The following is a 16,864-nucleotide window of genomic DNA, read 5'->3' as shown; positions in this document are numbered from 1 at the left end:
GTGTCTCACAGCACACTAATTAATTAAAATATTATTTTTCTTTTTATTTGGTTTGGCAGGCATTTAAGCTTATGTTTCTCCATCTGTGGGAACAGGTGACGAGGAGGAATGGGATCAGCAGTGTGTTTGGCATTCAGAGCTCCTCTCTGGCCTTGATAAATTGGACATGTATATGGATCAGCTGCAGGAGGAACAGGAAAAATGGATGGCACAGGCAGGAGATTGGTCAACAAACATTCATGCTACAGTAAGAACAGTTGCTTTATGGTTTATTGCTATCACTTCAGCTGTGTAAATGAGTGACACCGTTAGGCCACTTCCTCTTTTATGCCAGCAGTAAAAAATGTATGGTATAGAGAGGTTTGGAACGTCTTTTAGTTAAACTTTAACGCCAGCTCTTTGCTGTGAAAAGCACTCTCTAACACTGTAAATAACAAGGCTGTCATTATTTTTCCTGCAGGACAGAGAGCTGGGACAGAGAGAGCTGGTGGAGCAGTGTTGTTCCAGACAGACTGAATTGGAGGCCACTCTTAATCCACTTCACTTTGTCAGACACCTTTCGCTGCTCCGTGCAGACACTGCTCAGGTGAATAAAGAACACTGAATATAAATAAACCCCTTAAAAGAAATAAAAATAGCAGAAAACAGAACAGATATTTTTATCTTTTATTTTGCTCTCTGTTTTGTTTGAACCTTTAGTAAACAGCCAAAGTGAGGTGAAAGCAAGCTTAATCTCATCACCATCAAAGTTATGGCTTTGCTGGTAGAGTTTGCAACTCATAAACTTTCAAATCAATTCTGATAAATCTTTGATAAAACTTTGTAGGAGTGTATAGTGGGGTCATTTTAACAATCCTTCTAGGTCTTCAAGGTAAACTAGAAGGTAAAAGTAAGACAGTGAGGTGCCTTGGTTTAAGATTGGACTCTTGTTGTATAAATGCTTGGATTGCGTAACAGTTATCTTTTTCTGCTCGACTGTCTAGGCTGTACTGTGTGGGAAGTTTTGGTTCAAGGAATATGGCCTGGTGCAGTACAGTGGATACCAACCGAATGTGAAGATCATGGGTTTGCTTCAGCAGAAGGCTTTGCCTCTGCTCGAGAGACTGAACCAGCTCCTTGAAGAAAAACAGCCAGCTGGATTCTCCTCCAACACATGCAATCAGCACATCTCTGGTACATAATATATACTACAGATTGCCCTGAAGAAAGCACAGTTTCCAGTTAAATAAAGGCAATTTTTGGCTTTTCTCCATGCCATTGGATGTGCCAGCTTAAGATGTTTGTATATAAAGTCTTTGCATAAAACAGAAAAACCATCCATGCACTCACAAATATATGAGTTAAGTACTGGGCCCCAAAAAAATATAAGGACACAAAAAAGCATACTGCAGAACTCAACTTATCAACTTATTTCCTGTATCTTAGCAGTGCGTGACATTTTGAGCACACCTGCTTTTCATCATCTTAAATCAGGGATCTTAAATCACCTGTGACTGGTCACATGACCACAACCCAAGACAATCAATCATGACAATCTCCAGAGCTCATGTTTATTTTAACTCCCACATTTTAAAAATGTTCTACAAAACAACAGAGGCCTTTGAGACAGCCTTATTTCTCTGTAGTACGTTGAACTTAACAAGCAATGAAATCAATATTTTATGTTAATAACAATAATAACAAATAATATTTCTGCATTTCAAACACTCAAGGACATTTCCAAGACATAAAAATTGACACCTTTAATAATAACACAGCAAAAGTTAAAAATAAAACAATCGTACCGTGGGACTAGACCAAACTAGATGATATAAAGTACAGTTAGGCCGATGGGGTTCTTTTTTCGACAGTGTAATAGTTTTTGTAATTTTGCCTTGCCAATTTTGAATTGAATAATTATTTTATTACTTTATTATTACTTTTGATTGGAAAACTAAATATTAAATATATTTATATAAAAGTTTTAAATATCAGTTTTTAATACTTGAATACTTGATGAAAGTCTTCTGCTCTGTATTTGCATCTCTTAACGGTAGAATTTGATACTGATACATCTACCTCCTGCTACATATCGCTGTTTGACCTGTTTTTTTAATAACCATGGAAATAATTCTCTCATCATTCACTTTAGTTGTCTTTTGTTGGGGTTCTGGCCTTTTGGTGTTGCTGAGCTGACCAGTGTGTTCTTTTTTTCTAAATAATGTACCAGATTATTGATTTGGGCACTCTTAAAGTTTTTACTGCCTCTGTGAGAATTTCTTTTGTTTTTTTTAGTTTCTTCTCTAATGCTGGTCCCCTTGCATCATCTGTTTGGAACCGAGAGTTAGGGAATAGCAGGCCTCACATGACCTGGAGTGGGGTGGGGGCAAGCCATGTACAAAAATTGCTTTAATTCTTAAATAACTAAAACTATACTTTTGTTAATCCTGATCCTTTAGTTTAAAAATCCTCTGTGATGGCGTACAGTGGGAAAATTATGAAAGCTGTGTCATAATTCAAAAATGTACAGACTTCTAAAGTTAGATTTTTAATGTTTTAGGTTTGTCAACAAAGCAGGCATATGGTTTGGAGAGTGCATCTAGAGTCTGGACAGCCTCCGTGCCTGTCGTGAAAGGTATGTGCCATATGAGTGTATATGTAGAAATAATGCATATAAGCATACAAATATGTTCAATATGCCAAAAAGCACATTAAAGCATTTAAAGCAGTGAAACAAATGTACCTGCTGGCTAAGTCTCGGAGTAATCTTTGCCCCAAAAGAGAAAACACTAAGATAATAAAATGTGTATTGAGCAAACAACATATTGTGTAGGTCACTTGTCATGGTTTCCCCTTCGATTTTGTATTTATTTTATTTAATTTTTTATTTTAAGCCTATGTATATGGTATGGATGTCATGAGATGCTGTGCAGCAGGTAGGAGTTGGACCAAAACGCAAGACTCGAAACTAAATACATGAAAACAAAACCTAAAACTGGAAACTGAGAACAAGGAACTAGGAACAAAAACAAGAACCAGGACAAGGAGCTAGGGAGAAAGCTTGAAAACACAAGGAACAATGGAGAACACACAGCAATGTGGGAGGGTGTGACAACAGAGAAAGACAAAAGACTGAGGGTAACAAGGGAATGAGAAACATTCCCTTGTTACCCTAACCCTAACTGAATACACTGAACAAGGAACTATCAAAACAAAACAGGAAACATGAGACACACACAATAAGACACAGAACAGAACAGAGGGCGCGAGAGACAAACATGGGTCATTCTATTTAAACATATTATATCCAGGGTTAGGAACGATACACAACCCCCCCGATGCTTTCATAGCAATACCATACAATGCACGAGGAAAAACAACTAATTAAAACCTAAGGAGTTTTAAAGAAGAGAACAAATAGTCTTAATTCCTGTGACTGTATTTGATTGCTGTGTCCAAATATTAACTTGGGGTATTTCTATGAAGCAAGTTTAGTTTACCAGATCCTTATCAGGCGTCCCTTACCCGAACATCAGCAATGTGTTCACACAAAGGTGAAGTCAACTGAGGGTTTATCAGTAATTTTTGTGGCCTTTTCATCTTCGCTAATAATATTCTTGCTTTTTTAGTCAGGATTTCATTTTTGCTTTCTTTCACACCCTGAGATAATGTGCAAGCAACTTGCATATTAAACCTCTGCAGCGTAAATACATGGTTTAACACGTTTCTTTGTGCGTTCTCAAAGGAATCTCAACCCAGTCTTTCAGGGAGACTGGGAACATTGCTCAATCTCAGGACACCGGGCTACAAGCCAGCTCGGCAGTGACACACAACTCGCAGAGACAAACTGGATCTTCTGGCATTCACTCCCAGGGTGAGACAGAGCACACATACTGATCTCATACTACACAGATCAGAGAATGCTAACAACTTCCTTTTAAAATTTTCAGTCAGAAGGTGAATTAAAAATAGTCACAAAATAATAACAATTATGTTTTAATTTACTCATACAGAGAGCCAGCATATGAAAGAATCCACTCAGTCGACACACATCACTGTTCCCAAAGTTCCAGGTATTTATGATATGATGCCATAATAGGACAGTTTAAATGTTCAAGGGATAAGACATACCAACTGTCATCCATTCTTTATTTCTTAGAGGAGGAGTGGACAAGGCTGCTGGAGCTCTCTCCTCTGTTCCAGCTGTTGAAGGGTGTGGAGCTGCAGCTAAAGGGTTGGGCCTCCAAGGCAGGGCTTCTTGCAGGAGAGCTAGCGAGTAAGTTGGAAAGATTTGAGTTTTTTGTTTCGATTACAGTCACCAACTGTATGCAGCAGCTCACATTAGGACACTTTTAGATAGCATAATCATTAACTGTAATTTATAGACATTCAAGCATTGAAGAGATGAAAGCTAATCTTTAACTGACCTGATTTTAATCAGAAAGGTAAACTCTATAAATGAAGTTTTTATGCATGTGTGCGTGGCTCAGGTGGTAGCTAGATATTTTTAGATGAATCAACCATCATGTTTGAAGAATAAGATGTGCAGATCATTTGGATCATTGCTGTGCATCTAGCTAGTGTGTCACATATTTTATCTAAAATGTTACAGATAATGTGACTCGGGTAGGTTGATATTAAACAGTTGATAGGGTTTCATCAATGCCCACATGTGTTTTAGTTGCTGTTTAATGGAGCCCAGGTGGGAGAGATTTTCTCCATATGTTAGTGTGTTTGGCTTCTAGGACAACACCATTTAATTAAGAAACTGCCATCAGACCTCTTTTGCAGAAACATTGTGACATCAAAATTGATATTGTTATAACTATAAAGAAACTCTAAACAATTTTATTATTCTATAACCTTTTATTTAAGATCATAAAACAAAGCTTGTTGTATTTACATCAAGGTTAGCTAGCTGTTAGCTAACAACAGCTGTGTTTCTGTGGAAAAGCTTGGGTTGTTCTATCAAGTTGATAATCACCTTCATGTAACTGACAGATAACAGAAGTATATCATGGATATCAAACTCGGTTCATAGTGCAGCGCCTAGCTGAGCTTCTTTACTATGGTGCCAGTCAACAGATGGCATTGCATGATAACATCCTAAAGAGGATCTGAGACTTAGAACTGCGAAGTACAGGAGTGCATTACAGGAGGACAGGCAAAGACAAAAGAAGATCACAGACTGTAGTACAATAAGTACATTTAGTGAATAATAACATACATTAGGTAAAATGGATCACAGGACTATACTAGAAGAAGGAAGTGTATTTGCTAATACCAGAAGGGACATGCGCATGGCGATGCTTGACACACACATACCTACATAAAGTCAAGTGCAACCCAAAGTAACCATTGAGGTACAAATGGAGGTTACCACATAAGCACAGCTATGTGCGTTAGTACCAGCTTACAATACTTATTTCTGAAAAGGCAGTATCTCTATCCTAACCACTGTGACAAGCTGCTGATGTGTGTGTTATTGGTTAGGAGGAGGGGTGGTCGGTATGCGCATTTGTAAAAGACACTATAGTACTTATCTCTGAAAACAAATGATCATAAATACTACGTCAAGATCTGTTTGTGTATGTGGGCTTGGAAGAAATATAGCGTGAGAAAAGGCAATGGGTGCGAACTCAAAGAGGCAGGTGTGAAAACATCTGCATACAAGAATAGGTAGCTGCAGGCCCCTCTGTACTGACAACAGGAAATGGCACTGCCACCAAGATCAGACAAGTGGATTTTAAAGAAAGGAGGACAGGAAATGCAAAAAGAGAGATGATGACGACATTACATCACCTATCGGGTTCTGTAAGGACAACTATATGTTTCCAGCATTATGTTATAATAAATATGTGTTTAAGTTTCTAAGTTCATTACTTAAACAGTGTTTTGTGATTGATAATATTGTACTTTCTGCTCGCCTACATTTTTAAGTTTTTGTTACTGGCTGTGTTGCAATTTAGATTATTAATTTTGAATATAAATCAGATAATAAGTCTGTTAGAATCCTCTGGATTTAAACATGCATTTGATTCTAATATAATATAATATAATATAATATAATATAATATAATATAATATAATATAATATAATATAATATAATTGGAAATAGGTAGTTCTACACAATGATCATTTTTATATTGTTTTGATGTTCGTTGTATATTCAAGGAATAAATAATATTTAAAACAGTAATTAGTTATATCGGTGGACAGTTATATGAAAAAAGTAAAATTCATTCTTACACTCTGTTTTTGCTGTCATGTGTTTAAAAACTAGCTGCCATGGTTTAGGTTTTAAATGTTGTATCTGAAGAAACCACAACGTTTCAGTAGAAATGTTTGGCTATGATGCACAGCACTGTGTTTGATGAAAACCAAACACAGGTGGTGGGAGTATGATTCGTGCTCATATTGTGCTCAGAAGACTTGGGTTTCTTGCAGTCGCTAAGTCGACCATGAACTCTGTATAATAATAATAATAATAATAATGGATACTTTATTGATCCCCATGGGGAAATTACTTGTTTTTCTCTGCATTTGACCCATTCACTCAGTGAAGCAGTGGGCAGCCCACTAAGCAGGCGCCCGGGGAGCAGTGTGTAGGGACGGTACCTTGCTCAGGGGTACCTCAGGGTAGCCGTTAAGTGGATTCGAACCGCCGACCTTCCGATCATGGGGCGACCACTTTACCTACTGAGCTATCCCTGCCCTGTATACTGTGTACTGTTGTTTTCGTTACTCATAAAAGATAAAGTATTACACATGAGCATTGCCAGACCCTACAATATGAACTTCTGCAGGCCACGAATGAATTTCTCTGACCAAATGATTAGAAACAGACTTCATGAGGGTGCCCTGAGGGTCCTGTTGTCCCAGTGTTCACAGTCCTGCACCGTGGACCTTGACTGGCATTTGCAATACAATAGCTGAATTGGCAGGGCACCAAGAAAGACCCGGAGCATGAAGACAGACATGAGAGGCCGTGGAGAACGTTATGCTGCTTGTACCCCCACTTGCACCCTAGTCTAAATCCAATACAACACCTCTGGGAGATTATGTTTCAGTTCGTGTGATGCTATCATGTTGCACCTTAGACTGCCCAGAGGCTTTGTAATGCCGTAGGCCAGATCTGGTAGGAAATAACCCAGGACACCTTATAAGGAGCATGCCCTCATGTTGTCAGCCATGCATACAAACACATGGGGGCCATCCAAACTTATGAGTAGCTTCAATGAAATTTCGACAAAATGGACTCACTTACTGCATCATTTTTCACTCTGACTTTTGTTGTATCAGAATCAGAATCTTTAGTGTTGTTACATCAAGAAAACACGGAACCATGAAACTGAGGTGCAATTCTCTCTTTGAGAAAAAAGAATAAAATTATTGACACTTTCGTCTTTCACAAAAACTGATTTTTCCATTCTGGAGCAAATTCAAGAGAGAAGGGCTGCAATTCTTATGCTGCATTGAGCTGCTACACTTCCACCCACACAATGGCAGCAGACAGCACATAACCACAGCAAGTGGAAGGGTGTTATAAGGAAGACACAGAGGACTGGAAGAGTGGGCTTTGACTTTAAGGCATAGAAAGTATTTTGAATCCTGATGGCAGCTTGATGGAGACAGCCACATGATGACAGACTCGGTTTCAAAATAACCGATGTAACATTTTTTTGAATTATCCTTCTCCATGACCTCTTGTTTGTGTTTCGAGAGAGTAGCGTGGGGGGCAGAGTAGGCTCCTCATGTAGAGAGAATTACCGGCCTTCCACGTGTGCTTCCCCACTTTAAAGAAAAATGTAAAATCTTTCACAATTCAAACTTTGACTCTGTTCACATCTGTCAGCATCAATCAGGACCAGCAAGCACCATCATGCTCCGAGGAAGGCAATCTCTTACATTAAGGCTGGAGAGAAACCCCAGGTGCGCCTACATTTAACAACCAGCCTCCTCAACACCGTCTCTAATTTGCAGCTTCAGGCTGACCTGGGTAAACAGCTGAAGTTCCCACAGCACATTGAAAAAATATCCCTCCGACCAGACATGATCATTATTTCTGAGGCCTCAAAACATCTGATCATGCTGGAACTGGGAAGAGGGGATCGAGGAGGCCAACGAGAGGAAACACGCAAAATACCAGGAACTAGTGTAGGAGTACAGGGGAAGGAGCTGGAAGACTTTCTATGAGCCCATAGAAGTGGGTTGTAGGGGTTTTGCAGGGCGATCACTCTGCAAAGTCCTGTGCTGGCTGGATGTGTCTGGGGCAGCCAAGAAGAGGACCATCCAGGCTGTGAGCAAAGCAGCAGAGAAAGCCACAAGGTGGCTGTGGTTTCAGAGGGCTGATCTGTGGGTTGCTAATGGTGCAAGTCGGGGCCTGATCACCGCCGACCTGGTCGCCTGGGTGAGGGTGTATCAAGTTGCGAGACCCGAAACACCTGATGACCCCAGGATACATGAGTGAAAATGCATGACAGTGCATCCAGGAGGTGTTTCTTGCATAGTGACTGTGTTGACATCTGTCGACTTTAATTCTCTTGATAAATATAAATAGGTGTCTACTGCTGTGAGCTGGTAAGCTTGTTAGAGTAGCCCAGAAATACGGCCAGTTTAGCAGTTAAACTAACCGAGAGAATAAATTTGGACTGGGTATCATTAGGATGTCACTGGGGAACAGATGGAGTGTTTTGCTCTACTGGCACAGCTTTTGGCCTCTTCTTCTGGCAGTAATAGTCCAAAGAAGACAGACCCACACCCCCACCCTACCCCACACCCCCCTACTCTTAGATGCAGTTATGTACCTTTATTTGATTGGCAGAAAGTGTAACAACAGAGACAGGTTTAGTCAAGAGCACCTCAGACCATGCGCTCAGCTGTTGCACAATCACAGATTCACAATTAAATCATGCTCCATCACAGATGGAAATTTTTTTATTTAAGTCTTTTAAAACTCTATGCCTTGTTGGATCCCCTTTTGCTTCCATAACTCTTTATGAGATAGATTCAGAAAGATGCTGGAAACATTTCTCAGAGATTTTAGTCCATTCATATTCACATGACAACAGCACATATTTGCTGCAGATGTTTGAGCATATCCTTAATATCCTTGCTGCATATCCTTAATCCAACCCAGTTCCAAAGAATTTGAATCCAAATGCAGATAAAAAAACAGCCTTAATTGAACTAAAAAACATGCTTTTAATAATATGGTTGTAGAAAAGTCCATAAACAAAAGTGAAAGTAAATTGTAGGCACACGACACAAACGACTATCAACTACTTAAAATAGGAACCAACTAAACAGGAAAACACCTAATACAGAGACTTTACCAGAATATAAAGCGAGGAACAGTAAGAAAGTAATGGAGCTCAGAGAGCAAAAAAATCATCAACCAACAAACAAAACTATTAAACTAGTCCTTTTTTTTTCTTTATTTCTATACTTTTGTTTATTTATATTCTTTTGAAAAGCATCCTTCTTGAAAGGTGCTATACAAATGTAAGTTATTATTCTTATTCTTATTCTTATTATCCATCCATTCATTCTCCTCCACTTATCCCTAATAGTGTGTTTGGAGTGCTGGAGCCTATCCCAACTACCATAGGGTTACAGGCAGGGTATCTGAACAGGTTGCCAGTCAACACAACGACGCAGACAGACATTCACACTCACATTCACGCATATCACAATATCACAATTTAGATCCACCAATGCAATCCACCTAACTGGGGTTTAGCTGGAGTTTGCATGTTCTCCCCATTCTCTCTGGGTACTCTGGCTTCCTCCCCAGCCCAAAGACATGCAGTTAGTGGGATTAGATACTATTATTATTATTGTTACAAAACTTAAAACTGAAAACTCTTCATAGTAATCGTGAGAAAACTCGAAATGAGTCCACAAAACCACTGACCATTACACTCTAACCACAATACAGGAAGCTAGTTGAGAGCTCGCTTTTACGGTGGTGCATTTTTCTGGCTGATAACTTATTAGAACAAATGCTAGTTATTTTATTTAAAAAAAAAAATACAAAAGATGGATGTTCTTCCAACTGCCAAGTGTATTTTCATATCCTTCCGCACTCCCTTTTCATTAGCACTGCTACTGACCAACCTAAAGAATTCCCAAGGAAAATGCTTTGGTTAATGATAGCTTCCCTTTAAGTCTTAATAGCTCTTAATTTCTGAGTATACTCAGAAATTAAGAGCTAAATCTATCTTTAAAAGTATAAAAATCTATCTTTAAAAGTACTTTTAAAGATAGAAGTATACTTTTTCTGCTAAGACAATGTTAATTTTAATAACTGTACACTGAGCAGTAAGAGCGATCATGCATCGGCCTCAACTACACACATGCAAACTGTATTTTGCATTGCTGTTGAGAAAATACTGATACGCTCCACACACCGTTAACTGAATACATCATAGCAATACTATAAGATAAGGAAGCATTTACTGATTTTTCCGTTTAGGAACTTCCCTTCCATCCATTTCCTTTTTTTTTGCTTGCTTGGGACTTTCCACAGCATTGTCCCACATTTTCACACTTGTACCAGTAGTTGATAAAGTAATTCTTATGTTATTAGAATAGTAAAATCCATCTGTAAACCAAGCACGAATGTTTATTCATTGAACAAACACTGATGTCATATACATTCTGGTTGATTTTTTTTCCATTGCTGAAACAACACACATTTTCGCACGACACAAAATGATACACGAAACTGCAGATGTGGTTTTTGGGGTTTAGCAGAAGATTCCAATAACTGACAAGTAACACCTATTGATGTCTTGTGCTAAAAATACAGTCTGCAGCACAATGTATGTACAGTGTTGAGCTTGAACCAAACCAAAAAAAAAAGGTATTCTAAATGAGATAAGACAGTTTAAACACATTCAATTATGTTTTAGGCATCAGTTCAGTCCTTGGAAGAAAATGTTTATTTTCTCTCTCAGTTTTCGTGTCTTTTCCCTCCCAGTCTGGTTTCTTGCAGAATGAGTATAGGGAAAGTACCAGCTTGTTCCTTCTTGTCTTCAAACTATAGTTACTAAAATTCTTGTGTTGTATCCAAAGAGAAGGAAAAATTCCTATTGGACCTGTCAGTTCTGACACCCACAGATTTTCAGGACTTCCAACATGGACTTTTACAAACATTACATAGACTAAACCTGGTTGCTGTCAAAGCTTCACTTATTATTTTTATACTACTAACAAAAAGACAAAACCATCACAGTCTACATTAAATTGTGGTGGGCCAAAGCTGTACCATCCATTGTCTGGCAATGGGCTTTTCTTCCCCTCTTTGATTGCCTTGTGAGCATCATACATCTCAGAAGTCTCAACCTTGCTGTTACCTCCTCTTGTCCTGTGTTTCAGCAGAGGAAAAACAAAACAAAACAAACAAACAAAGTAAAAAACCCGGAATTGGGTTCACAAGTCTGAATTCATTTAGGATTTTCTCTAATCAAGAAAGTATGGATCAAGGTTCAAATATATAGATAAACTCACTTAAAACTTTTAATAAGTGATGCTGAAGATTCTACAGTGTGTTTAACTTGACAAGCGTCACATTAGTGATCATGACTGACTTTAACTGTCAGTTATGAACAGTTATGAACAGTATTTAGACAAAAAAAATAACATGTACAAATATACAGTCTTATATTTTAGGGGTTATAATTTCATCTATTCATTTGAACTTACTTTGAGTTGTTCCTTCATCAAAGATTGACTACAAATGATGTGTTTTAAGCACCATACATATTAAACTCATTTCAAAATTATTCTGTTTTCTATTCAAGTATAATGTGATGACTTCAATAAATAAAAATTTGTTTGAATTAAAGTCTGATTGAAAGATCTCGATGGCTCAAAATTTCATTAGCATGTTTTACTGGCAAGTTGCATAAAATCCATGTACATCAGGCAAGATTATTTTGTTATTTTGACAATGTTCATTCAATGTAAAAAAATAAAAAATAAAAAATAAAAATAAAAACCCCAGAAGAAAGACCTCCTGAATCAGAGTTACATTTGAACAGTTTGATTAAATTATCTTCATACATAAAGGTATTTGAGATGTGTTCTTTGATGTGCATGCAGTCTGCATTCACAATATGACATATACGGGAAATTTTGCACGTGTGGTTTTGTTGAGGTTAAGCGGAAGATTCCAAGACCTCACAAACAAACAAACGTGCAGATGATCTGCTAACCACTGAATGTGCTTATCGAAATTCACAGATAGAACTAAATTAAACCTAACCAATAAAAAAAAAAAGTTTTCTAATTGACATCAAGAAGTCACACATACAAAACAATATTTTGAGATAGCTTTCAATTTGGGGTTTGGGGTAATGAATTTCTTTTCCTTTCCCTTACCATGTGTCACTTGCAGAATGAATCTGGGGGTAAACACAACCTTGGTTGTTCTTGTTTTCTAACTATATCCACTAAAATGCAATGTACTGTTTTTTGTGTGTTGCCTAGACAGAGGCAAAGGTTTTGTCGATGTCCTCGATGCTCAGTGGCAATGTGAAGGTGAGCTGATTCCTTTGGAGCTGTCAGTCCTGAAGCCCAGAGAGTTTCTTGTCTATCAGCATGGACTGTTCCTGATGCACACTCTGCATAAGCTAAAACTGGTTAGTGTCAAAGCTTCACTCTCACTCTGTTGCGTACTGTGAAACAACTAAAAGCTGTAGTCTTTGGCCCTTTGTTATGTGAAATCATGTCTATACCATTTGATATGTCAGGAAAATCACACCGGGATTTCCTTAAAAATCCCACAAATGTTTTCTTGTGGATGAAAGGATTAAAAAAATATTGGTTTAAGGTCAGGGTCACTGGGACCTTATAAAATGTGTGTTTTTGAATATAACTCAACTCAATTCACCAACTGGGTATTAAAAAGAGCATGGTTTGAAGGTGTGCTGGGAAAATGCACCATCTTATCCTCATAATTTTTATCCTATCTATAATACAGGAGAAAAAGCTCAAGGCAGCAGACAGAAGCTGTATCCTACGTGGGCTAGACATTGTGATTTTCCTAATCAGTGACTGTTGTCCAGAAATCTCAACCTTGCTGTTTTGTTTTTTGTTTTTTTTTCATATCTTTTCCTTTCGCCTAAATATAGCTATTTATCTATTACATGTTCAGTTATTAATTATATACTGGATATATTTGAATCCATGCATACATTTGTCTGAATTTCTTTTTTAATATTAGCATGGCTTGAACTTAAGCTGGAATGTTATAGGAAAATAAAATTGTTCTTTTTTAACAGACTCCAGTCATTTCAATCGAGATAGCATCTAGTCTCCCAAACAACACCTATTTCAACAATGTCTTCAGAAATTCCTTCTTTTATCAGGTAAACTTATAATATATATATATATATATATATATATATATATATATATATATATATATATATATTAAATGTTCCAATTAAATCTAGTTTAGAGTGTAAATCTCTGATGTATGTTGACAGGAAGCCGCAGAAACTCTCTTTGTCCGTCGCCAGAGGTTGCTCTCAGTTGGAGGCTTCTCTCTCCTGCTACTCCATTGTCTGTCCCATATCAAAATTAAAGACATGAGCTCTGACTCCAGTTCTGCCTTCCAGAGACTTTTTTTCAAGGTGCAAACACACTAAGTGTGCATGAATTAAATTATTATTTTTCTTTTTGATATAAAATAGGCCTTTAATGAGCTTTGATTTCGCTTTAAAGCCAAACTTTACATTTCAGGTTACCTATTGTTTGATTCTAGGTTGGATGACTTTTGCTCTATGGCAGTGTTTGTTGTAATTAATTAAACTAATTTAATTTACTTCATGCCATGTCATAGGTACTCCAGGAATGTCTGGGTGAGCTCTTTCAGGCTAGACTGGGTGCCTCTTCATCTGAACAGGATGCCAGTTTGTGTGTTTGGTATCAGAACCAAGATGCTTCAACAAGGAACATGAATGAGACTTGGTGTGGTTCTCATGCTGCCTCACTGCTTCAGAGACTTCACAAACCAAGCAGAGGATTGCTCTCTGAAGATGTAAGTATCTAATCTATTTGTCTGAGAGAGTGAGTGAATGAGTGAGTGAGTGAGTGAGTGAGTGAGTGAGTGAGTGAGTGAGTGAGTGAGTGAATGAGTGAGTGAGTGAGTGAGTGACTTTGACAGTTTTTTTTGTGTCTGATTTTGATTTATACAAACAGGAAATTGAGAAACTTCAGAGGAAGCACAGAGAAACATCTTTATTCTCTCATCTTGAAGAACTTCTGAGAGAGAAGAGTTCTGAAGCCACAGAAAAAGCTGAAGACCAGCCTGGTTGAACATAGTGCATGCGTTTCACATTTTCATGATAATGTTAAATATATAGGAAAATCTCAAATCTATTTAAGAAATAAATACAATAAAGGCTAAATTTACTATGTGTCTGACAAACTGTGCATTTATTATAATGCAGTCTGAAGGAGTTGTACAAACAGAAAAACAAATCTCTGAAATAAGATTATAAACGGTAAATGCAATGAGACCAACAATAACAGTATCGACAATAAAACTTTAAAAAGTTCATATTGTGTTTTATTATGCCAAATTTATGGGGGGCTAAATATTTATTTTTTTCCTTCTCAGTTTTCTTTAAGAGATTACTTGAAAAAAAATCTAAGCAAATTAAGCAATAAAAAAAAAAAAATCAAGTTTATGCACATGAAAATCAAAACTTAATTGAGGCTTCTCATTTGACAACAACTTTTGGCTTGCACCATGAAAGCAAAGAATTGTTTTGCTTTTTACTGGTAACGTAAACGCCACACATAAAGACGTCAGTCCATATCTAGTGGTGAACGTTGAAGAGCGAAAGCAGAGGGCATAAAATGGCTGGAATTGCAGTGCGCCTTCTGGGAAATACCAGAAGCTTCACTTTTGTTCAGTAAATTTGATGGAGACATAAATGATGATAATAATTATTCCACAGATGAGTCCGGCGATGTTCAGCGTCTTGGCTGTTTTTGATGCATCTTCAGCTCTGTCGATGTCTCCGCGTCCATTTGCCGACTCTACCTTTGAAAGACAGCAATCAAAACGATTCAATTTAATTTCAGTTTTCTAGAAGAGAGTTTACTTGAAGTAAAAAAATTAAAGTAAAATTTCTGCTGCTGAGCAATTCAGTTTTACTTTTGGGACACAACTAAAGTAACAGTTGTTTAATCCCAGCAAACCAGACTTTTCTTTTTTAATCGATGCCCCAGTAATATTATTTTAAAATAAAATGTAAATTATTTTCCCGTCCACTTTCAATATATTTTTATCAGAAAATATATTATGCTGCAGAATACTAAAAATTGGTTTGAATGTGTGCAGGAGTACATATAAAAAAGTTTAGTGTTCAGTATATTTTACCTACCTTGCTAGAATAGATAATAGCTGCAATCCCGAGAGGCAGACAACAGCAAAAAGTATTAAAGATGGACCATCCAAGATAGGATGAAGGAGGAGTTTGGCGTACTTCCATTGTATCCCTCTGTCAACTTCAAGTTGATGAGAACTATGATTCACTGGCAAATGTAAGTGGCGGGGGTTGTGACTCGCATCATTTTATCGGGGAAGGTGCAGGGTGTGGTTTGAGTGAATATTCAGTGTTGACGAATGAACTGTATTATCTTCATCATTGTGATATGAACATATCACAGTGAAGACAGCCCGAAGGATATTTCCCCCCCACATTTAATATGCACACATATGACCCATTACACTGAGCCCTTGATACATCAGATTTATTACAGGGTGTTCCTCAAACCTCGTATAAGCTCTATTTCATAGCACCTGGCTTTGAGTTTACCAAACACGCGTTATGAGTATATTGTTACTTTCTGTCTCTTTCGACTGTTTCTTCATGCGTGTTCTATCGTTATTTAAAGTTTAAAGGCGTGAAATTGGACGGTCTAGTTCTGATTAGCGTCACCGCTGTCTCGGTGGAGTTTAATAAACTCGGCCGTCTGCTTCTTGCTATCTAAAATATAACCAGACACTGGTGTAAATTCTCGACTGTCTCATACTTCTGTTTAATAAGTTTTCTGTTTGACGTTTAGTCAGCTGTGTGAAAACCAAGGAGGAACCCACCCGGGGGATTAATAAAGTTTTATTTTATCTAATCTAATAACTTTAATCTCAGCCAAACCGATTTACTCACGAACAAACAAATCACTGAAAAAAAGCCCAACAATAACATTTTTAGGTTGTCTAAGTGACTTATATATTACGTTTAACCCGAGCAGCGAAACTCCGCGGTGATCTGAAAATGATGTGCCGGGAGTTGTGCCGTTCTCGGCCGCATCAGTAACCCTCGAGCTCCCGGCTAGCTGTCGAGCTGGTGGGTAGCAGACGCCTCTGAAAACGTCGAAGCACTTTTGCAAATATGGGATATCTTGATAAACCGAGCAGATATTTGATGTTTACACAACTACTTTCTCGCCTGAAAATATGTTAAAAGTTTATTTTGTGACCCAGAAAGATTAGTATGAGTAATTTTAAAACTTAGTAGCGGCCGCCATTGCTGGAAACTGGAGTTTGGCTGGGCCGCGCTATGAATTCTGGGATATGGTAGTAATTTGGACAGCCGCGCGTCGCTGTGACGTAATCGGTCTACAAATGCGGCCTCAGGAGGATGCAGCCCATGAATTTGGACATGTCCAGAGTATAATCGCAGCCTTTGCGGTTAGAAAATTGCACTTGATCATGTCGCGATATTATCGCAAATGCGATATATCGTTCAGCCCTATTGTCATGTCATTGAGAGAATTTAATATTTGAGCAGAGTTCTAGCTCCCATAGATCTCTGAAACATTAGTCAGTGAATTCCAGATACTCCCCATCTTAACTCATTA

At 37.8% G+C, this 16,864-nt stretch overlaps 1 protein-coding gene and 1 long non-coding RNA gene across 2 annotated transcripts in view; one reads left to right on the top strand and one right to left on the bottom strand.

Moving 5' to 3' along the window:
- si:dkey-103g5.4 (uncharacterized) overlaps positions 1 to 14,331 on the top strand; it is a 31,174-nt gene extending 16,843 nt beyond the window's left edge. The window contains exons 20-31 of the mRNA XM_004543721.4: positions 96 to 247; positions 461 to 586; positions 984 to 1,173; positions 2,540 to 2,614; positions 3,725 to 3,853; positions 3,993 to 4,052; positions 4,139 to 4,255; positions 12,476 to 12,627; positions 13,270 to 13,356; positions 13,477 to 13,623; positions 13,833 to 14,030; positions 14,192 to 14,331. Of these exons, the coding sequence (XP_004543778.1) occupies positions 96 to 247; positions 461 to 586; positions 984 to 1,173; positions 2,540 to 2,614; positions 3,725 to 3,853; positions 3,993 to 4,052; positions 4,139 to 4,255; positions 12,476 to 12,627; positions 13,270 to 13,356; positions 13,477 to 13,623; positions 13,833 to 14,030; positions 14,192 to 14,308 (1,550 nt within the window). The 3' untranslated portion in view covers positions 14,309 to 14,331. The remainder of the gene's footprint in view (positions 1 to 95; positions 248 to 460; positions 587 to 983; positions 1,174 to 2,539; positions 2,615 to 3,724; positions 3,854 to 3,992; positions 4,053 to 4,138; positions 4,256 to 12,475; positions 12,628 to 13,269; positions 13,357 to 13,476; positions 13,624 to 13,832; positions 14,031 to 14,191) is intronic.
- LOC143412465 (uncharacterized) lies at positions 14,205 to 15,536 on the bottom strand. The gene is made up of 2 exons (XR_013092957.1): positions 15,385 to 15,536; positions 14,205 to 15,041 (listed from the first exon to the last, which is right to left on the bottom strand). It is a non-coding gene; the product is annotated as an uncharacterized LOC143412465 (long non-coding RNA).
- Positions 15,537 to 16,864: the final 1,328 nt, after the last annotated feature.

Source organism: Maylandia zebra, linkage group LG14 (assembly GCF_041146795.1).
Source record: "Maylandia zebra isolate NMK-2024a linkage group LG14, Mzebra_GT3a, whole genome shotgun sequence".
Taxonomy (NCBI): domain Eukaryota; kingdom Metazoa; phylum Chordata; class Actinopteri; order Cichliformes; family Cichlidae; genus Maylandia; species Maylandia zebra.
This window is presented reverse-complemented; position numbering and strand designations above follow the sequence as displayed.